Raw genomic sequence first — 22,380 nt, forward strand, 5'->3', positions numbered from 1 at the left:
GTGGATACTGTTGAAGGTGCTGTAGTGGCAGCTGTTGTGCCAACTGTTGTTGCTGCTGTAGTGGCAGATGTAGTGGTGGCTATTGTTGCTGCTGTTGTTTCTAATGTAGTGGCAGCTGTTGTTGCAACTGTTGCTGCTGTGGAGGCAGTTGTTGTGGCAACTGTTGCTTTTGATGTAGTGGCAGCTGTAGTGGCAACTGTTGTTGCTAATGTGGAGGAAGCTGTTGTAGCAACTGTTGTTACTGTTATGGTGGCAGCTGTTGTGGCAACTGTTGTTTCTGGTGTAGTGGCAGCTGTTGTGGCAACTGTTGTTTCTAATATAGATGCAGCTGTTGTTGGAATTGTTGCTGCTGCTGTGGAGGCAGTTGTATTGGCAACTGTTGCTCTTGCTGTAGTGGTAGCTGTAGTGGCAACTGTTGTTTCCGATGCAGTGGCAGCTGTTGTGGCAACTGTTGTTGCTGCTGTGGAGGCAGCTATTGTGGCAACTGTTGTTGCTGCTGTAGTGGCAGCTGTAGTGGCAACTGTTGTGGCAATGGTTGTTGTTACTGTGGAGGCAGCTGTAGTGGCAGCTGTGGTGGCACCTGTTGTTGGTGCTGTTGTTGTGTCTGTTGTTGCTGCTGTTGTGGCTGCAGTTGTGCCTATTGTTGCTGCTGTGGTGGTAGCTGTTGTAGTGGCTGTTGTTGGTGCTATAGTGGCAGTTGTTGTGTCAACTGTTGTTGCTGCCATGGTGGCAGTTGTTGTATCTACTGTTGTTACTGCTGTAGTGGCAACTGTAGTGGAAGCTGTTGTCACTACTGTTGTTACAGCCGTTGTTGCTGCTGTAGTCTCAGCTGTAGTGTCTCCTGTTGTTGGTCCTATTGTTATATCTGTTGTGGCTGCAGTTGTGCCTATTGTTGTTATTACTGTTAAGGCTGCAGTTGTGGATACTGTTGAAGGTGCTGTAGTGGCAGCTGTTGTGCCAACTGTTGTTGCTGCTGTAGTGGCAGATGTACTGGTGGTTATTGTTGCTGCTGTTGTGGCAACTGTTTTTGCTGCTGTAGTGGCAGCTGTAGTGAGGGCAGTTGTTGCTGCTGTAGTGGCAGCTATAGTGGCGGCTGTTGTTGCTACTGTTGTTCCAGCTGTTGTTGTTGCTGTAGTGGCAGCTGTATTGTCTCCTTTTGTTACTGCTGTTGTTGTAGCTGTTGTTGCTGCTGTTGTAGCTGCAGTTGTGGCTATTGTTATTGATGTTGTGGCTGCAGTGGTGGCTACTGTTGTTGGTGCTGTAGTGCCAGTTGTTGTGTATACTGTTGTTGCTGCTGTAGTGGCAGCTGTTATTGGTGCTGTTGTTGTATCTGTTGTTGCTGCTGTGGAGGCTGCAGTTGTGGATATTGTTGTTACTGCTCTTGTGGCTACAGTGGTGGCTATAGTTGTTGGTGCTGTGGTGGCAGCTGTTGTGGCAACTGATGGTACTGCAGTAGTGGTAGATGTAGTAGTGGTGGTTGTTGCTGCTGTTGTAGCAGCCATTGTTGCTGCTGTAGTGGCAGCTGTAGCGGCACCTGTTGTTGGTGCTGTTGTTGTAACTGTTGTTGCCGCTGTAGTGGCTGCAGTCGTGACTATTGTTGTTACTGCTGTTGTGGCTGCAGTGGTGGCTGCTGTTGTTCCAGCTGTGGCTGCTGCTGTTATTGAAGCAGTTGTTGCTGCTGGAGTGGCAGCTGTAGTGTCACCTGTTGTTGCTGCTGTTTTGGCTACAGTTGTGGATATTGTTGTTATTGCAGTTGTGGCTGCAGTGGTATCTACTGTTGTTGATGCTGTAGTGGCAGCTGTTGTGGTGACTGTTGTTGCTGCTGTAGTGGCAGCTGTTGTGATGGCAGATGTGGCTACTGTTGTTGCTGCTGTAGTGGCAGCTGTTGTGCCGACTGTTGTTGCTACTGTAGTGGCAGCTGTAGTGGTGTCTGTTGACCCTACAGTTGTACCAGCCGTTGTAGCTGCTGTAGTGGACGCTATTGTTGCTGTTGTTGCTTCTGTAGTGGCAACTGTAGTGTCTCCTGTTGTTGGGGCAGTTGTTGTATCTGTTGTTTCTGCTGTTGTGGCTGCAGTTGGGGCTATTGTTATTGCTGTTTTGGCTGCAGTGGTGGCTACTATTGTTGGTGCTGTAGTGGCAGTTGTTGTGGCATATGTCGTTGCTGATGTAGTGGCAACTGTAGTGGCGGCTGTTGTTGCTGCTGTTGCTGCTGTAGTGTCTCCCGTTGTTGGTGATACTGTTGTACCTGTTGTTGCTCCTGTTGTGGCTGCAGTTGAGGCTGCTGTTGTTGGTGCTGTAGTGGCAACTGTTGTTGCTGTAGCTGTTACTGCTTTTGTGGCAGCTGTTGTGGCAACTGTAGTTGCTGCTATAGTAGCAGTTGTAGTGGTGGCTGTTGTTGCTGCTGTTGTTCCAGCTGTTGCTGCTGTTTTGGTGGCTGCTGTGGTGGCACCTGTTGTTGGTGCTGTTGTATTTGTTGTTGCTGCTGTAGTGGCTGCAGTTGTGGCTATTGTTGTTACTGCTGTTGTGGCTGCAGTGGTGGCTGCTGTTGTTGCAGCTGCTGTTGCTGCTGTAGTGGCAGCAGTAGTGTCACCTGTTGTTGGTCCTGTTGTGTCTGTTGTTGCTAATGTTGTGGCTGCAGTTTTGGCTATTGTTATTGCTGTTGTGGCTGCAGTGGTAGCAACTGTTGTTGCTGCTGTAGTGGCAGCCGTTCTGGCGACTGTTGTTGCTGCTGTTGTGGCAGCTGTAGTGGTGGCTGTTGTTGCTGCAGGTGTACCAGCCGTTGTAGCTGCTGTAGTGGCAGCTGTAGTGGCGGCTGTTGTTGTTGCTGTTGTAGTAGCCGTTGTTGCTGCTGTTGTAGCAGCCATTGTTGCTGCTGTATTGGCAGCTGTAGTGTCACCTGTTGTTGGGGCTGTTGTTGCAGCTGTTGTGGCTGCAGTTATGGCTTTTGTTGTTACTGCTTTTGTGGCTGCAGTGGTGCTTACTGTTGTATCAGTTGTTGTTGCTGCTTTAGTGGCAGCTGTAGTGTCACCTGTTAATGGTGCTGCTGTTGTATCTGTTGTTGATGCTGTTGTGGCTGCAGTTGTGGCTATTGTTATTGCTGTTGTGGCTGCAGTGGTGGCTACTGTTGTTGGTGCTGTAGTGGCAGCTGTTGTAGAAACTGTTGTTGCTGCTGTAGGGGCAGCTGTAGTGGTGGCTGTTGTTGGTGCTATTGTTGTATCTGTTTTTGCTGCTGTTGTGGCTGCAGTTGTGGCTATTGTTGATATTGCAGTTGTGGATGCAGTGGTAGCTACTGTTGTTGGTGCTGTAGTGGCAGCTGTTGTGGAGACTGTTGCTGCTGTAGTGGCAGCTATCATGGCGGCTGTGGTGGCAACTGTTGTTGCTGATGTAGTGGCAGCTGTTGTGGTGACTGTTGTTGCTTCTTTAGTGGCAGCTGAAGTGGCGGCTGCTGTTGCTGCAGTTGTACCAGCCATTGTAGCTGCTGTAGTGGCAGCTGTAGTGGTGGTTGTTGTTGTAGCAGCTATTGTTGCTACTGTTGTACCAGCCATTGTTGCTGCTGTCTTGGCAACTGTAGTGTATCCTGTTGTTGAGGCTGTTGTTTTATCTGTTGTTGCTGCTGTTGTGGCTGCAGTTGTGGCTATTGTTATTGTTGTTGTGGCTGAAGTGGTGGCTACTGTTGTTGGTGCTGTAGTGGCAGCTGTTGTAAAAACTGTTGTTGCTGCCGTAGTGGCAGCTGTAGTGGCGGCTGTTGTTGCTGCTGATGTACCAGCTGTTCTTGCTGCTTTAGTGGCATCTGTGGTGTCACCTGTTGTTGGTGATGCTGTTGTACTTGTTGTTGCTGCTGTAGTGGCTGCAGTGGTGGCCACAGTTGTGGATGCTATTGTTCCTGCTGTGGTTGCTGGTGTTGTTGCTGCTGTAGTGGCAGCTGTACTGTCACCTGTTGTTGGTACCGTTATTCTAGCTGTTGTTGCTGCTCTTGTGGCTGCAATTGTGGCTATTGTTGTTACTACTGTTATGGCTGCAGTGGTGGCTGCTGTAGTGGCAGCTGTTGTCGCAACAGTTGTTGTAGCGGTTGTTACTGCTGTTGTGGCAGCTGTTGTTGCAACTGTAGTTGCTGCCATAGTAGCTGTTGTAGAGGAGGCTGTTGTTGCTGCTGTTGTACCAGCCGTTGCTGCTGCTGTAGTGGCTGCTCTGGTGTCACCTGTTATTGGTGCTGTTGTCATGTCTGTTGTTGCTGCTGTATTAGCAGGTGTAGTGGCGGCTGTTGTTGGTGCTGTTGTATCTGTTATTGCCGCTGCAGTGGCTGTAGTTGTGACTAATGTTGTTACTGCTGTTTTGGCTGCAGTGATGGCTGCTGTTGTTGGTGATGTAGTGGCAGATATTGTGGCTACTGTTGTTGCTGCTGTAGTGGCACCTGTAGTGGTTGCTGTTGTTGCTGCTGCTGTTGCAGCAGTTGTTACTGCTTTAGTGGCAGCTGTAGTGTCTCCTGTTGATGGTGCTGTTGTGGTTGCAGTTGTGGCTATTGTTGTTATTGCTGTTGTGGCTGCAGTGGTACCAGCCGTTGTAGCTGCTGTAGTGGCAGCTGTAGTGGTAGCTGTTGTTGTTGCTGTTGTAGCAGCCATTGTTGCTGCTGTACTGGCAGCTGTTGTGTCACGTGTTGTTGGGGCTGTTGTTGTATCTGTTGTTGCTGTTGTTGTGGCTGCAGTTGTGGCTTTTGTTGTTACTGCTGTTGTGGCTGCAGTGGTGGCTACTGTTGTTGGTGCTGTAGTGGCAGCTGTTGTGGCAACTGTTGTTGCTGATGTAGTGGCAGCTGTAGTGGGGGATCTTGCTGTTGTTGTTGCTGTTGTAGCAGCCGTTGTTGCTGCTGTACTGGCAGCTGTTGTGTCACTTGTTGTTGGTGCTGTTGTTGTATCTGTTGTTGCTGCTGCTGTTGTGGATGCAGTTGTGGCTATTTTTGTTATTGCAGTTGTGGCTGCAGTGGTAGCTACTGTTGATGCTGCTGTAGTGGCAGCTATCGTGGCGGCTGTTGACGCAACTGTTGTTGCTACTGTAGTGGCAGCTGTTGTAGCGACTGTTGTTGCTGTTGTTGGTGCTGTTGTATCTGTTGTTGCTGCTGTTGTGACTGCTGTTGTTGGTGCTGTAGTGGGTGTTGTTGTGGCGGCTGGTGTGGCGACTGTTGTTGCTGCTGTAGTGACAGCTGTTGTGGTGGCCGTTGTGGCGACTGTTGTTGCTGCTGTAGTGACAGCTGTTGTGGCGACTGTTGTTGCTGCTGTAGTGACAGCTGTTGTGGCAGCTGAAGTGGCAGCTGTAGTGGCAGTTGTTGTTTCTGCTGTTGTACCAGCCGTTGTTGCAGCTGTAGTGTCAACTGTTGTTGGTGCTGTTGTTGTATCTGTTGTTACTGCTGTAGTAGCTGCAGTGGTAGCTGCTGTTGTTAGTGGTGGTGTAGTGGCAGCTCTTGTTGCAGCAGTTGTTACTGCTGTTGTGGCAGCTGATGTTCCTGTTGCTAGTGCACAAAAATAAGACACATTTAGGGGGTTATATCCATCAAGTAGTATGTTTAAAACACTTTTAAAAGGGAAAAACCACCAGCATGCATAAGCACAACCCCTGTGGCAACAAGCTGGATGTGAGCTCAAATGGACAAACCACTAAGAAGAAGGAGGGGACATGATGATGGGAGATCGACAGCATACAAGTACAAGTGAAGTTATAAGAGACAGCTAGTGGTATGGTCTGAGGGGACTGAAGCCAGCCAGAGAGAGCATGGGCACCAGGTAGGGGCTGATCAGCAGCAGTAAGTAAAGATAACAGCAGGGAGCACAGCCTGCCTGATGAAGCAGTGACAACTGAAGGAAACACTAACATCGGTAAATCACGCAGGTACATGAAGGGAGGATAGATGTTTAAACGGAGTGGAGCCAGCTGAAGGAAGCAGAACCAGCAGAATGTCACTGAGGTAACAGCAGGGAGCAGAGATGTCCAGATGGAACAGAGCCTGCTGCAAGGCACACAGGAAGCAGGAGGAGGAGCATCAGGGAGCATAGACAGCATGATGGAGCACACACAAATATAGGCTCATGAATAGCAAGTTTGATCAAATCCACTAACATGTTGTACAGCAAGGAAAAAAGAGCACAATCACAGCCATCTGACTGGAACACATCAGAATAGAGCACGATAGGGTTGACAGCAGAATAAAGCACAACCAAGAAGAGTCAGCAGAACCACAGCCATCTGACTAGAGCACAGAATAATAGAGCACAATAGGTTAGGCAGCAGAAGGGAGCACAGCCAAGGAGAGGGACAAAACCACAGCCATCTGACTGGTGCACAGCAAAATAGAGCACAAGATGGTGGGCAGCAGAAGGGAGTACAGCCAAGGAGAGAGAGCAGATCCACAGCCGTCTGACTGGGGCACAGCAGAATAGAGAACAAGCATCCAGAGGGGCTGGGCAGCAGAAGGGAGCACAGCCAGCCAAGGTGACCACAGATACCAGACTAGACCACTGCCATCTGGCAGGAGCAAATCTAAGAGACGGGAGCACCACCAGCAGAATGGACCTGGCAGCAGGAGAGAGCATAGGTGTTAAGCTAGAGAAAAGCCAACTGAAGGGAGCATTTTTCATCAGCTAGCAGTACACAGTATATAAAGCAGAGACAGCAGTGAGATGTCTGTACACTAAACTGACTTGCATAAAGAGTTTCCTTTGCACTGACTCAAGTGTTGATTTCAGGTATAGTTTGCTGAAGATAGGCAGCTCTTTCGAAGTAGTAAAGCTAAGGGTGACACAGTCCACCCCCCTCACAATCACCTCTAAGGGCTGGTGGGTCCAGTCCTGGACATTAATTATATAGAGAGGGTGTCAGAAAGGTCTAGCCCCTACTGTTTATATGGCTCCTTGTCAGCATGGAGTGCCATGGTCATTATTCGATAAGGGGATGCTGAGTTATATATGTCACTAGGGTCAGGCTGGTCCAGTGCTGGCCCTTAGACTGGGAGGGAGTTATGAGCTCCTGGCCACTGGTTGCAATAGAGTTTATTATTCCTGATGGATTTGCATGGTCTTTACCTGGTTGCTTGAAATGGAGGGATTACAGGGCTAGAGACAGGCGGGTCCATTCCTGGCCATTAAAGAGAGAGGGTGGTGCAGAGGTCGTGCCCCTAGGGACAGGAGTGTCCTTTACTGGTCAAAGAGAGAGGGTGGTGCAGAGGTCGTGCCCCTAGGGACAGGCGGGTATGTTTCTTGTCATTAAAGGGAGAGGGTGGTGCAGAGTTTGTGACACTAGTGATAGTCGGTCCTTTCCTGGTCATTGAATACAGAGGGCAGTCCAGAGCTCAGGTAAGGAACAGGTGGGTCTTTTCCTGGTCTTTAAAGAAAGATGGCCATTCAGAGCCCATACCACTAAGTACAGGAGGGTCGTTCCTTGTCATTAAAGATAGAGGGTGGTGCAGTGGTCGTAAACACTAGACACAGGCAAGTTGGTTGCTGGTCATTAAAGAGAGAGGGCGGTCTAGTGTTCTTCAACCTTGTTTTTTTTCTCTTTCCCCAATATACTTATACAGAAGTAGATAAAAGCATGCCCCATCCTGTCACTGCGACAAGAATGCTCTGCTCTTCCGCCGGGCAATCTCCTGTCTCGAAGTATGCTTTTATTGTCAGTTTCACCGTATTGCCTTCCAGACCACATGGGGACCATTTAGTGCAAACTAACCTGTCCAGGAGACAGCTTCCTCTTATTATTCTGGCCTTGACTCTCTAATCTCTTATAGGTAATTCAAGATCTGAGTAATCTGCAAGACCATTAATGGAATTTTGTTTCTGTTTTAAGGCTTTTCTTTTTGAGAGAATTGAGGTAAATTAATTTTACTATTTCAAACAGGTGTGCCTCACCACTGGCACATTTGTCTTATAATAATACATGAGGGCCCAGAACCTGTCTGTAATCACTGCAACCATTATCCAACATTTCTCTACAGGGTCACAAATGATAACCCTATATCACCATTCTTGTATCTCATTTAGCTTTGACACAGGTAAAAACAATAGACGCTTGTTTATCTCCCAATGCAGTGTCAATTTAGGGACTTCCCTCACAGACATTAACTAGACCTTCCTTCTCTTGTCTTCTCATCACCTCTATCTTTAGAAGTTTCATTGTCCCCCATATTCTTGAAAATAAAACAACATTCTAACTATAGCCCCAAAGTAAGACTGGCTGTAGGTCTATCTAGACACATTTCTGTGTATATCCCTAACCCCAATACTCAACCCCCCTCCATAGCTTGCCAAACCCAGTTGGGGACCACCAACCCCTTTATCGGAGAACCAATCACGGTTTTCCACGGTCTGCCACTTAACCTAATACATTTGATTCAAACCTGTTTTTGTAAAATAATTTTATAATACCCTGTTTTGTATAAGAATTTGTATAATACACGCAATTACCATCTTCCATAATCACGCAGCTATCGTTACTTCTCACTCAAACCTGAGCTTATACTTCATTTACCCACTGCCCTCATTTCAGTGCTAGATCCCCTCCAGTACTGTGAAAGGGGTTACTATACAGAAACTCCTTCTGGGTTCAGTACTCTGGGGGAACTCAGTTCTTTTAGAAAACCTTACTCAAGTATCACCGCATTTTTCCTTTAGAAATTCCTTCATCTCCATTTCTAACTATGATCAGTAAGTTTTTTTTTTAACATTTTGTTTTCAGTTCCAGAAAAAGCTTATCTCATGCTCTATGCACTATCTCGTAAATGAGACAATTATATAAGTTGATTAGCACAATTCCAGTGGCACTAGTGTGGCCACTGTTTGGGAGGGATGATTTTAATACTTGAAAAGACAATTTTTTATCTTATATATGGTCTGTTGATTAACGTTGCAGCATTGAGGAAGCTCCAATTCTGTGTCCATTAGAGGGGCGAAACATGTGTTGGCTGTATAATGCACCTCTCGCCTCTCCTCCTATGGTTGCCAAGAGGAGTATTTGTTCTTACCTAGAACACGGACAATGACAGAATCTGACATCAAACACAGTTGTTGTACCATTCTACTGCCAATGAGCGTTTATGCTACTTAGGCACGGACAATGTATACATTCATGATAGCTTAAGGTGCATAACTTAAAAAAAACACACAACATATAACTGGACTAGATGTCTACTTTGCCTGGTGCTTTGCACTTATGAAAGGAAAATATATAGACAACATTATGCTATTTTGAAATTAGTGTCAGCAGCACCCCTTCATTCCTTTGATCTAGTCATTTCTGGGCTTGAGGGCTCTACCCAAGCACAAGAGGGTGGAGCAAAAGACCACAGAATACTAAACATAAAGAATGGGCTAGTACTAGGCAGACTTGGAGTGGAAACCTCTTCTTTTATTCCATTAAAGAGGGGGGAGGGGCTGCTGGTTACCGGAGTTAGGCTTACCCCATATTGGTGTTACAGGTCTGGGGACACAGACATGCATTGGAGGGTGTGTCTTTCTTTAGGTTGTGCAACCTTCAGGTGGATGATTCTTAAACATAATAAAAATTTAGTGGCATTTGGAGTAGGATAAAGTGTGTTTCTTTCAAGTTGTGTTTGGAGAACGCTGATTGGTCTAGTGAAGTTAATCATTATGAGAGCCTGGGGGTGGGTGATAGAGAAGCAGGAAGGTACAAGGGTCTGGAAGCTTAGCCCTGAGAAAGGAGATGCTTGATTTGTTTCAGGGCACTAGAAATGGAAGGAAGGTGTTCAATGACCCAGCATCTAGGTGTGTTTGTAAAGACTTCAAGTGTCTAAAAGAATTAAAAATGTAAAGAAATTAAAGACATAAGAGACTTGACTTACTGGTGGCTGCAATTGTGGCATCTGTAGGGTTTTGTCCAACTGCAGAGATAATAATTTATGATTAGAACATTCAGGGGAGCTGGAACAATTTTCAGGTTGGGAGGCTGCCATCAGTGTTACACCACTAAAGTTCTAGGGTTAATGAAAAACCAAGCATCTCACAAAGAACAATTATAGATAAATGAGCCACGCCTATTCAGCAGCAGAGTGGTGATGGTGTGGTATGTAGCTGGCAGTGCATTGTGGAGGTGGGGCTGTGGGGGACACTGACTGAAAATATATTATGAACACATTGTGTGACAGCAAACTGGTATTTACAGACAGCACATTTTCCACTGAAATGGGCACTACAATTCCACAGGCATACAGTTGTACTAATAAAACTATACAACGCACCCACAATAATGTGTGGAAATTGGGTCTCAGCAAATGTGCCCATGACCAAGGAGATGACCAACAAAAGTGTGCTAATTTGTTTTAATCCTAATCAAATATTTGTTTCCGTCATACATCAGAATTACAAAAGCTGTTCTTCATTTGTCCTTTCCTAACTGCTGACATAATTTTAAATATTTGTACTGTCAATTTACAGATATTTAATTTGTGTTGTTTTAAACTAATGGCATCCTGCAGCCTTTCCTTTCACAGTCCCTGTACCCCAGCAATATTGTCACATACTTCACTTTACAATATTCTCTCAGTTTGCAGTCAGAGAAAGAGAAGTAAAAAGTAATCTCCATTTTGAAAGAATAAGTACCATTTTGTGTGAAGGCAGGGCTTTACATTTGACCTCCAGCTTTAAATGCACAGTAAATGTGACAAGATTCAAACAATATTTGAAGGCATTTTTATTGCTCACTCATTTTCTGAAATACCACATTGTGTATTTTGGGGATGCTGCATCACCCCCCCCCCCCGCACCCTTACCTCTAGCCCCTCAGAGAACATTACATCTTTAGAGGTGGGCTCGAACCTGTGACCATAGAGAGCAGATGTGCAGGCACAAACCTAATCCAACAAAACTCCTAATTTGAACAAAATAGAGGCCCTAGGGCTATGCTAAATTGAGTAGTATGAAGAAATTATAAAACAAAAACATCCTTTATAGCGGATCTGACTTACCGGTATTGTGCTTCACTTTTTATGCTTAGAATGTCCCTCACAAAAAAAGGTTTCACAAAATACCATCAGGAGACTGGTTCACGCAGTGAATATCTCTCATCAAGACATGTTCTATGCCAACCCATCTCCAGCTGGTATCTAAGGAGTTTTTTGCACATTATCCATGCATGCCTAATAGGTTACCTGAAATCGCAGACTTTTTGGAATTTTTATTAATTTTGCCCTAGCTTCTTATGTCCTTCTGCTGCTAGGCTCTTTGCACAAGAGAGGCGGTGTGAGAGCATTAGAGGTGGAGAAAGCCTCAGCTGCAGTCTGTAAAGGTGACTCCACATTAATCTGTATTACGAGTCCTTATTTATTTTAAGTTCATGCTCGATCACACTACAATAGGGTGACAAGGCACACCTTGAGTGAACCTCCTCTCTTGTCAGTCCCAGCGTATGACCTGTCAATATTCCAGAACGTACAGCTGATCACAATAACAGAATGGTGATGACACCCTATACGGTGCCTATAAGGTACACATTTAAATACCTACCATCTTAAAACAGGCCTTCCTACTTCCACTACAGAGCTGATCATGATGTATCTGTAGAGCTCTGTTACATTTGGGAGTCTCGTGTTGGCACAGGTAGGTACTTGTGACAAGCAGGGACACTCTCCTCTAGTCAGGATAAGGGGATTACCCTGTAAAAATAACCCCTGCTCACCCTCTAGGTAGCTTGGCGTGAGCAGACAAGACTTATTTCAGAGACGTTATAGGTTAAGCATTTGTGAACATATACAGTACCTCAGTGACAACACCACAAATGGACACCACACTAGATTTATATCAAAAATAGTGATCTTTTATATAAAGACTTAGCACAAGACCAAATAACGACGAAAATGACATACACAGTTCAAGAATATGGTTTCAGAAAGAGTTCTTAGTTTAGCAACAAAATCATTCACCTTAGCATCAATTTTAGCCAACAGTACCTGGTGATGCGATAAAAGTTCGTAGCGGCGCTTAGGCATTGAAAAACAAGTATCGGCGTCAGTCCTGAGACCTGGGGGAGGCGAGGCGACAACTCTGCGGCATGCGGCAGGCGTGGCGACGAATCCGGTCTGTGTGGAGCGTGAGGCGGTACTTGTGTGGATTTCAAGGCGTAGCTTTTCCGGTAGGATTTTACTCGCTAAGGCACGATGCGACAAAATTCGGCCCGCTAACAAGCGGGGCGGCAATTTTACTAGCGCTGATCTTAGTTGGCTCTGCGACGATATTCGCAGCGATAAAATTTGGCACGCTAACGAGCGGTGCGATGATCTTGGCTGGCTCTGCGACGATTTCACCCAGCGGCGGCAGGCTCTGCGACGATGTTGGCAGCGATGAAATTCTGCCCGCTAACGAGCGGAGCAGGGATCTTGGCTGGCTCTGCGGCGATGTCCGCAGCGATCAAATTTGGCCCGCTAACGAGCGGGGCGATGATTTCCCCAGCGATGATCTGGCTCAGTGGCAGCAGGCTCTGCGATGATGTTCGCAGCAATAAAATTCTGCACGCTAAAGAGCGGTGCGACGGGAATTTTCCGGCTGTGCGTGAAAAAGTGGAGATCCTTGGTTTCTTTCTTCTTGGTCAGCTTCCCCACAGCAGGCACAACTTCCAGAGGCCCCACAACTGGTTCCAGCACTCTAGGAAGGGCAGAACTCACACAGCGGAGTTCAGGGGGAGGTTGAGGGTGAAGTCCTTTTGCTCCTGGGACTTCTTAACAGGAGGCCAGCTCTACTCAGGCCCTTGGAGATCTTTTAAGCACAAGTTGAAGCAAAGACTTTTTGTAGTATTTTCTCCTCTCCTTCAGCAGCAAGGCAACCACTGCAGGTCAATCCCCCAGGTCAGGGACAGTACTTCTCATGACAGCTTTCCCAGTTCCTTCTCCTCCGGCAGAGGTTTCTTCTTGTCAAGCAGGATCTAATTTCTTGGGAGCAGGGTCCCAATACTTATACCCCTAATTCCTTTGTTCCGCTGGGGTAGAGAGGCCTGTGCCTAGTTTAAACCAGCTCTGGAGCATTCTGTTGACATGACTCTGGCTTTTCTTTCAGTGTGCAGGGCAGAGACATCAGACACTCCACAGGAGGTGGAGCCAGCATTGTGGTGGAAAGGCACAGTCCTATTCAGAGTCCAGGTGTACTCCTCCCACCCATCTGGATGTAAATCTCTCTATTCACCACCGGGCTGCCCCAGCCTGTCTCCTGGAATTCCCCAGCCCTGTCACTCACAGAAACCAGACAGCAGATACACATCATAGCAGAGGCGGGCTGAAATGGTTAGGCAAGCAAATACCAGCTTTCTAAAAGAGGTATTTGCAAACACAGAATATTAAAATAAACTTTACTAAAAGATGTATTTTATTATTCTGAGTTCAGGCATAATAAACTCAAATTTCTACCATGTTCCCTGGGTCTGTTAGGATCATAGAATGTAACAATTCTAACAGCCCATTCTGGCCTATGAGAACAGGTAGCCTTGAAATAGTGAAAAACGAAAATGGCTGTAATTCACTATTAGGACATGCCACACACATCAGGGCTTGTCCTACCTTATGCATACAATGCACCCTGCCTTGGGCCTACCATAGGGGTGACTCACATGAAGTAAAGGGAAGGTTTAGGGACTGGCAAGTGAGTGCACTTGCCCAGTCAGCATGACAGTACCAGACTGCACGCAGGTTCTGCAATGGCAGACCTTAGACACATTTTACAAGGCTGCTTCTGTGGGTGGCACAACCAGTGCTGCAAGCCCACTAGCAGCATTTGGATTTACAAGCCCTGGGCACTCCTAGTGCACTTTACTGGGGTCTGACAGTAAACCAAATAAGCCAATCATGGAATCCAACCAACATATACATTTTATACAGGGAGCACTTGCACTGTGGCACTGATTGGCAGTGGCACAGTGCTCTGAGCAGCTAACACCAGCAAAACACATGAGGCACAGCAACAAAAAAGTGGGCTGGAGACTCACGCCAAGGTGCCAGGTCTAACAAGCTCCCTCTAGAGGGCAGTACCTGGCTGAGCAGCATTTCTTTCTGCTTCCTCTGTCCACAAGCCCTGTACAAAAGTCATTTAAAAAAAAAACTCCAAAGATGCTCTATGTCTTACAGATGGTCTAACAATAGCCCTGCGGTGCGGGGTGGCCCCGAGCTCCAGGGCCCCCCCAAGCACTGTCTACTGACTGGATCCAGAGCTTGGGGGGCCCCCTATGTGTACTTTGCAGCAGGTCTCCCTCAAGTTTTGTTATGCCACTATGTCTTGCCACTAGAGGGCGGAGGCTGACGTGTCTGTAGTGGTTGCTTCTGTCCACTAGGGACTTGGTGGTTGTAGAACAACGGTGTTTCCTCTTTCCACTACATTGCGGATCATAAAATAGCTGCAGCTTTCCACGTAGTATTCAGTGCCTGGCCAAGTTGCAGTTCTCCCTCCATCCACTAGGTAACATAGGGGGACTTGAGTGCAATCATTTCTTCCTCTCATTAGAATGCAGAGAAGACTAAGGCTACACTTCTCCATGCTGCCTCTAGAGGGCAGCAGAGTACTGCTAGAGTTCTCTACACAACCTCTGGTACATCACAGTTGAAGGTTTCCACCCTTCCTGTTGGAGACAGAGCGCTATACAGCTGCTATTCTTAGACCTTCCATGAGGCAGAGAACCCTACAAAGGTTGTTCTTTCTTTGACTAAGGAGCAGATCAGGTAAGAGCTGCAGTTCTCCATCCTTCCTCAAGATGTCACTGGAGAGCACATATTTCCTTTATTCATCTAGAGCAGTGTAGGGCTGGGCGGAGTTGGCGTAGCGCCACTACGCAGAATTTTGCAAAAAATGTGTGGAAAACGAGTGCATGTCTGTGTGCCAGGGACAGGGGTCCCTCGTGTCTGGGTAGGCCCCCCATCTCCCCAGCCTGGCTGGGTTGAGAAGCAGGGACCTGGGTTTCGGTCAGCACCTGGGGTTTGGGAGCCCCCGTCCTACGGCCTGCCAAGTGTCCATCTGCCCGGGACAAGGGTCCCTGGTGCAGAGCCCCGGAGACCTGCAAGGCTCCATGGGTCCCAGGCAGTCCTACCCGGGTGGCTGGGCCCCAGGAGCGCCTCTGGGCCTCCCCATACCTGAGGCCCAGCGTGGGTTCTCCGAGCCCCCCTGTTAGAATCCGGGGTCTCTGGTTGGCGCAGGTATGCACTTGCGACAAGCAGGGACCCTTTCCTCTAAGTCAGGGCAAAGTATTAGTCTTAGAAAATAACCCCTGCTCACCCTCTAGGTAACATGGCGCGAGCAGTCAGGCTAGATTCCAGAGGGCATTAGGTTAAGCATTCAAGGCGTCTCACAATAACCACCAACCCACCACACAGAGACACAAGGCTGTATTTTGTAAAAATAAAGTTCTTTATATAAAGTTCTTTAAGCAGGCTTTAAAATACATTCTTTACTTTCAAATGAGGTTCCAGTTACTTGTAATTATTTTTAGGGAGTCCACAGTTCTTAAAATGGTTGCTTATGGTGCAATCTGCACCTTCTGGGGGCCTGTGCGCCTCGTAGGGCCTTCTGTACGCTTCGTACCAGTTTTTGGACGCGTCGTGCCGTTTCTCACGCTTCCCGCGTGAGCACGCGTACTAGGACTCAAGCCATACGGACCGTACCTTTATAGGTACGTGTCGTACGAGTCCAGTATGCCTCTTGCCACACCTCACGCTTCCCGCGTGAGCAACGTGTATATCTTTAATGCTGGACGGACCGTACAGGCGCCGGGACGCACCGTACGAGCTTGGGACGAACCGCACATAGCCTCACGCTTCCCGCGTGAATGGCGTAGTGGTACAATAGCGTAGTACGGGCCATACACAGGAAAGTACGGTTCGTACGACGGCGCTTGGGCTCACAGTACCTTAGTTCTTGGGGGCAATGTTCGTGGCGGCCTCAGAAGTCCGTAGAGGGGCGTCCCACGTCGCGTTGCAGTCCTGCTTGAGCAGTGGACGACGATGCTTCGTGGGGCGCTTCAGGACGTCGTAGCACACCTCGGGGTCAGAAGCAGGAAGGGCAGCTCGGGGGTGATCTCTCACATCGGCCAGGATCGGCGAACCAGGGTGCCGTCGTTCCTTACAGTGATCTCCACGGCCAGGGGTCGCAGAGGCTCGGCGTTTGGACGCAGGCAGTCTCTTCTTTACGTTGCGAGCTACGGTTCGAGGAGGCAGCTGTTTACTTTGTTTAGGCCAGGCAGGGCAGGCCTTCACGGTGCTCACAGCAGCACAGGCGGGCAGCAGTCGTGTTGCTCAGCGAGATGGGGGCACATAGGTTCTCTGGGGTCAGCGTCAGTGATCCACCCACAGCAGCTTCCTTCTCTTCCAGGGAGGGGTAGTGCCCACTGTTCCTTGGGCGCAGTTCAGGGGGCAAGTTCACAAGCAAGCCCTTGGAGATTGTTTTAAAAGCATAAGTTGAATTCAAAGTCTTTTTCAGTCTTTTCTTCCTCTCCTTCCAGCAGCAAGGCACCCACCACAGGCCAGTCTCTCAGGCTTAGAGACAGTACTCCTCCATGCAGCTTTCCCAGGTCCTTCTCTTCGGGCAGAGGTTCTTCTTGGCATAAACAGGATCTAATTTCTTAGGAGCAGGGCTCCATCTTTTATAGCAAGTTTCTTTTGTTCTTTGTCGCCAGAGGGCCTGTGCCTGGCTCAGTCGGTTCTGGAGCATTTTGTTGTGGTGACTCTGCTCTTTCCTTTCAGCGCAGAGGGCAGAGACATCAGCCGCTCCACAGGGGGCGGAGCCAGCATTGTGATGGCAGAGCACAGGTCTATTCAGAGTCAAGGTGTACTCCTCCCACCCATCCTGGTGTAATCTCTCTCCCCACCACCTGGCAGCCAGCCTGTCTCCTGGAATTCCCCAGCCCTGCCCCTCACTGAAACTAGGCAGCACACACACAGAGCAGAGGCGGACTGAAATGGTTAGGCGAGTAAATACTAACTTTCTAAAAGTAGTATTTACAAACACAGGATATTAAAATAAACTTTACTAAAATAAGTATTTTATTATTCTGAGTTCAGGCATACTAAACTTAACTTTCTACCATGCGCTCTGAGTCTGCTGGGATTACAGCGTGTAGTAATTCCAGCAGCCCATTCTGGCCTATGGAGAGCAGGTAGCCTTCAATAGTGAAAAACGAAAATGGCTGTAATTCACTATTAGGACATGCCACACACATCAGGGCATGTCCTACCTTAGGCCTACAATGCACCCTGCCCTTGGGCCTACCAGAAGGGTGACTAATATGTAGTTAAGGGATGATTTAGGGACTGGCAAGTAGGTGCACTTGCGCAGTCAGCATGACAGTCCCAGACTGCACACAGGTTCTGCAATGGCAGACCCTAGACACATTTTACTAGGCCGCTTCTGTGGGTGGCCCAACCAGTGCTGCAAGCCCACCAGCAGCATTTGCATTTACAAGCCCTGGCACTCCTGGTGCACTTTACTAGGGGCTGATAGTAAACCAAATAAGCCAAACATGGACACCAATCAATGTATACACTTTTCAAAGGGAGCACTTGCACTGTGGCACTGATTAGCAGTGGCACAGTGCTCTGAGCAGCTAACACCAACAAAACACATGAGGCACATCAGCAAAAAGTGGAAGGGAAACTCACGCCAAGGTGCCAGGTCTAACACGTGTCCCCTCCAGCTGAAATGTGAGGGGAACTACCCTACCCCAGTGAGTTCCTCTTCACTAAGGCGGAAAAACCTGGACAGACCGTCAGCATTGGCGTGATCTGTGCCAGGGCGATGCTCCACCGTAAAGTCCTTACCCTGTAGGGAGATGGACCACCTTAACAGTTTTGGGTTCTCCCCCCTCATTTGCATCAAACATCTGAGGGGCCTGTGGTCGGTCTGAACCCGGAAGTGAGACCCAAACATGTAGGGTCTTAGCTTCTTCAGCGCCCAGACCACAGCAAATGCTTCTCGCTCGATTGCACTCCACCTTTGTTCCCGTGGAAGTAACCTCCTACTAATGAAGGCTACAGGTTGGTCCCAGCCCTCCTCAGTCATCTGTGAGAGAACAGCCTCTACACCATGCTCTGATGCGTCTGTCTACACTAGGAATTCTTTGGAGAAGTCAGGAGCCAAGAGCACGGGCGCCGTGCACATGGTAGTTTTAAGGGTGTCAAAAGCCTTCTGACAGGTGTCAGTCCAGATCACTTTCCTGGCCTGCTTCTTCGAAGTCAGCTCTGTCAAGGGGGCAACAATGCTGCCATACCCCTTGACAAACCTCCTGTAGTACCCTGTAAGTCCTAAAAAGGCCCTCACCTCTGTCTGGGTCTTTGGGGGCTCCCAAGCCAGGATGGTTTCAATCTTGGGTTGTAGGGGAGCCACCTGGCCACTCCCCACTTGGTGTCCCAAGTACACCACGGATCCCTGCCCAATGTGACACTTGCTTGCCTTGATCGTGAGGCCTGCCTTGCGCAGTGCCATCAACACTTCCCAGAGATGTTGCAGGTGTTCTTTCCATGTGCCACTGAACACTGCGATGTCATCCAGGTAGGCGGCGCTGAACTCGGTCAGCCCAGCCAACACCTGGTTGACCAACCTCTGGAAGGTGGCAGGGGCATTCTTCATCCCAAATGGCATAACCCGTAACTGGAAATGCCCATCTGGTGTGGAAAATGCTGACCTCTCATTGGCCCCATCCGTTAAGGCTATCTGCCAGTACCCAGACGTTATGTCAAACGTGCTGAGGTACCGGGCAGCCCCTAACCGATCGATGAGCTCATCAGCTCTGGGGATGGGGTGCGCGTCAGTCTTCGTGACTGAATTGAGTCCTCTGTAGTCCACACAGAACCGGAGTTCGGGTGTGGCACCCGGCGTTGCATCCTTTGGGACCAAGACCACTGGGCTGGCCCAAGGACTGCTGGAGGACTCAACCACCCCTAGAGCAAGCATCTTTGCGACCTCCTCTTTGATGCAGGCTCTGACCTTATCAGTTACTCTGTAAGCCTTGTGCTTCACAGGCAAGCTGTCTCCTGTGTCCACATCATGGACGCACCAATCTGTGACACCAGGAACCAGGGAGAACGGGTCAGGAAACTGCCCCAGCAGCTGGCGGCAGTCATCCTGTTGCTCAGGGGTCAGGGTGGGTGAGAGGTTAACTCCATCCACTGACCCGTCTCGCTCTGAGGCTACCAGGAGGTAAGGAAGAGGCTCAGACTCCCCTTCCGCCCCATCATCTGTGGCCAAGAGCATGCCCACTTCGGACCTCTCCAAGTGGGGCTTTAGTCGGTTGACAATTAGGACCCTCAAGGGGTTCCTGGGAGACTGCAAGTCCACCAAGTAGGTGACAAAACTCTTGCGCTCCACAATCTCAAAGGGTCCTGTCCACTTGTCCTGGAGTGCACAAGGCTCCACAGGGGCCAGGACCCATACCTTTTGACCAGGTTGAAGCTCAACCAGAGTGGCATTCTGGTCGTACCACCGCTTCATTTCCTCCTGGCTGGCTTCCAGATTTGCCTCAGAAAGTTGCCTGAAACGCCTAGTCTGGTTCCAGAAGGCCAGCATGTAACTATATACATTCTGGGGAGGTTTCTTGGGAGATTGCTCCCAGCCTTCCTTGACCAGACTAAGAGGTCCTCGTACTGGGTGGCCATACAGAAGCTCAAAGGGACTGGACCCTAGAGACTTCTGTGGCACCTCACGGGACGCAAAGAGAAGGCATGGTAAGAGGACGTCCCACTTACACCTCATGGGTTCCTCAAGACCCATAATCATGCCCTTTAGGGTTCGGTTGAATCTCTCAACCAACCCGTTTCCTTGGGGATGGTAAGGGGTGGTGAACTTGTATGTCACACCACACTCTTGCCAAAGGGATTTCATATATTTTGATATGAAATTGGTCCCCCTGTCAGACACCACCTCTAGAGGGAATCCTACTCGTGAGAAAATTCCCATCAGTGCTCGTCCCACCACGGGGGCCGTCACTGTCCTCAGAGGGATGGCTTCAGGGTACCGGGTGGCATGGTCCACCAAGACCAGGATAAACCTGTTGCCCATGGCTGTCTTGGGGTCCAGTGGCCCCACAATGTCAATCCCCACTCGCTGGAATGGGGTACTGACCACAGGGAAAGGTTGGAGTGGAGCCTTTTGCTTCCTTCCACTCTTACCACTTGCGTGGCAAGTCTGGCAGGTCCTACAATGAGCATCAGAGCTCTTGTGCATTTGAGGCCAATAAAAGTGGGTGACGAGCCTCTCATAGGTCTTGTCCTGCCCCAAATGCCCTGCTAATGCACATCGTGAGCCAGCCCCAGTAGGAAGGCTCTGAACTTCTGGGATACCACCAGCGCACGGGCTGACCCAGGTTCAGCAACCTTAGGCTCTGAGTACAGGAGGTCATTCTCCCAGTAGATTAAGTGAGTACCATAGTGAGTATTGTAGAGTGGAGGTGGGTTTCATAGAGTTGAGTGTCATAGAGTGTCAGAGTGGAGGGGTGAAGAGTGGAGGGGCTTAGAATGAAGTAGAGTGTTGTAGATTGAAGGTGGGTTTTGTAGAGTGGAGTTTCAAAGAGTGGAGGGGTATAGAATAGAGGGGCTTAGAGTGAAGTAGACTATTGTAGAGTGGAGGTGTGTTTTGTAGAGTTGAGTGTCATACAGTGTCATAGAGTGGAGAGGTGTAGAGTGGTGGGACATAAAGTGAAGTAGAGAGTTGTAGAGTGGAGGTGCGTTTCGTAGAGTGGAGTGTCATAGAGTGTCATAGATTGGAGAAGTGTACAGTCCAGGAGCTTAGAGTGGAGTAGAGTGTTGTAGAGTAAAGGTGGGTTTCATAGAGTTGAGTGTCATACAGTAGAGGTGTAGTGGAGACGGGGTTCTATGTGCACACATTGCTATGTTAGCATAAGCGCTCTAGATGTAAAACACCATCTTGCCACTTTGCTGCTTTTGCACACGACACTGCAGGTAGCTGTTACTGCAAGAAAAACTGCTTGCTTGCTTTTTCTTCACATGAGAACGGTCTGTTGTTCACATCCCTAGACGTGCACCACGACCTTAGTCTGAACACTGTGTGCAGAAGCCGTCAAGGTCAAATAACAATGTATGCTTTTGAATTCAGGTTGATCGGCCCACGGTCTAGACGTAACATGCACACAGCTGCAAATATCTGAAACTCAAGTGCTTTTAATATTGCATTTGCATGCATGATTCAGATACTTGGAGAAAACCTTTCCAGACACAGAGAGCAGAGCTGATCATGTGATGTGATTCACCGAAGCTGATATTTACGGCATGGGGTTCCCCATTCAAGCCTAGAGACCTTCTATTGGTTTCATAAAACTAGTTTACTAGCGAAGGGAGGGTGGTTGCTTTCCACTCTCATTTGTAATATGATTTCTCCCTTCATTTTCTATGGTATTGTAACAATCCTGATGGTTTTGTTTTTAATCATTTGTCTGCTTATGTTAGCCAAAGTACTGCACCTTAGAGCACGTTGTTAAAAATAAACATTTTAAAATTTACTGTGTCTCTGATTACTCTTGTTGTGGACTGATATGAGAATAATAACGAAGAGGTGTTTCTGATTCCCACCATTCCTGAGAGTACTCTAAGTCGCTTGTTCTGGGTTGTCTAATCATTGGTAGCTTCGAGATGATACGGAGAATGAATGAGACACTGATGCTAGTTGGATAGGGTTTCTGGGTTCTGAAGTGAGTTTTTCGTAAACCACAATTCACTGAGGTCCTGGTTTCCTGAGCATAGTTCTGTGCATGAGCAGAATCCCTGCAACATGGCGCACCTAACGTTTTGGTCTTATGATTGAGATGCCTTAGTAGTGCTTATATTAGTCCACTATACCCTCACTCTTGTTTCCGGTTGACGGGAGTGACGGTTTAAACCTACCTACATAGTTAATGTATAGGTTCTCTCAAGCTTGACAATTAAAAAGGTCTCATTTTCTCTTATACCCTTTTTGTGCTACTGTTAATAAAGATTGTTCTTCTTTTCTGCATCCCTATGAGCTATTTTACTCTTGGGTTACTTTGCCGGAGGTGAATGCGGATGATAATACGTTTCACTCATACACTCCTATGGCAGTCCAGGCTAATTACACGCCTTATAGGATGCAGGAAATTCCCATTTCTGCTTGGCAGCATCGTATTTGGTTCAATGGCACCCTCCCCCACACGGTTACACCAGTTAGTTTGGGTCCCTTGTCCATTCCAGGGGCCATTTGGCCAGTCTTGGCCAGGTTTACACCACATCCACATTATTTGCAAGCCCTGGTGGATGACTTACGTCAACTCCATATCGCCCTGATTACGGTACATAGGGCTTTGGTGCAATACGTCTCATGCAGTGTCCAGGTGGGGGCATTTGGGGTTACGGCTCAATTTGCTGGCACAGCCGGGATTACTATTAGTCCCGTCATG

At 48.3% G+C, this 22,380-nt stretch overlaps 1 protein-coding gene across 1 annotated transcript in view; it reads right to left on the reverse strand.

The window, feature by feature from the left end:
* Positions 1-22,380, reverse strand: part of LOC146869723 (uncharacterized) — an 87,222-nt gene that overhangs the window by 43,190 nt on the left and 21,652 nt on the right. The window contains exons 3-9 of the mRNA XM_085640212.1: positions 5,210-5,500; positions 4,731-4,924; positions 4,008-4,188; positions 3,108-3,250; positions 1,535-2,072; positions 1,268-1,447; positions 648-886 (exon numbers count right to left, since the gene is read on the reverse strand). Of these exons, the coding sequence (XP_085496338.1) occupies positions 648-886; positions 1,268-1,447; positions 1,535-2,072; positions 3,108-3,250; positions 4,008-4,188; positions 4,731-4,924; positions 5,210-5,500 (1,766 nt within the window). The remainder of the gene's footprint in view (positions 1-647; positions 887-1,267; positions 1,448-1,534; positions 2,073-3,107; positions 3,251-4,007; positions 4,189-4,730; positions 4,925-5,209; positions 5,501-22,380) is intronic.

Source organism: Triturus cristatus, chromosome 1_1 (genome assembly GCF_964204655.1).
Source record: "Triturus cristatus chromosome 1_1, aTriCri1.1, whole genome shotgun sequence".
Classification (NCBI taxonomy): Eukaryota; Metazoa; Chordata; class Amphibia; order Caudata; family Salamandridae; genus Triturus; species Triturus cristatus.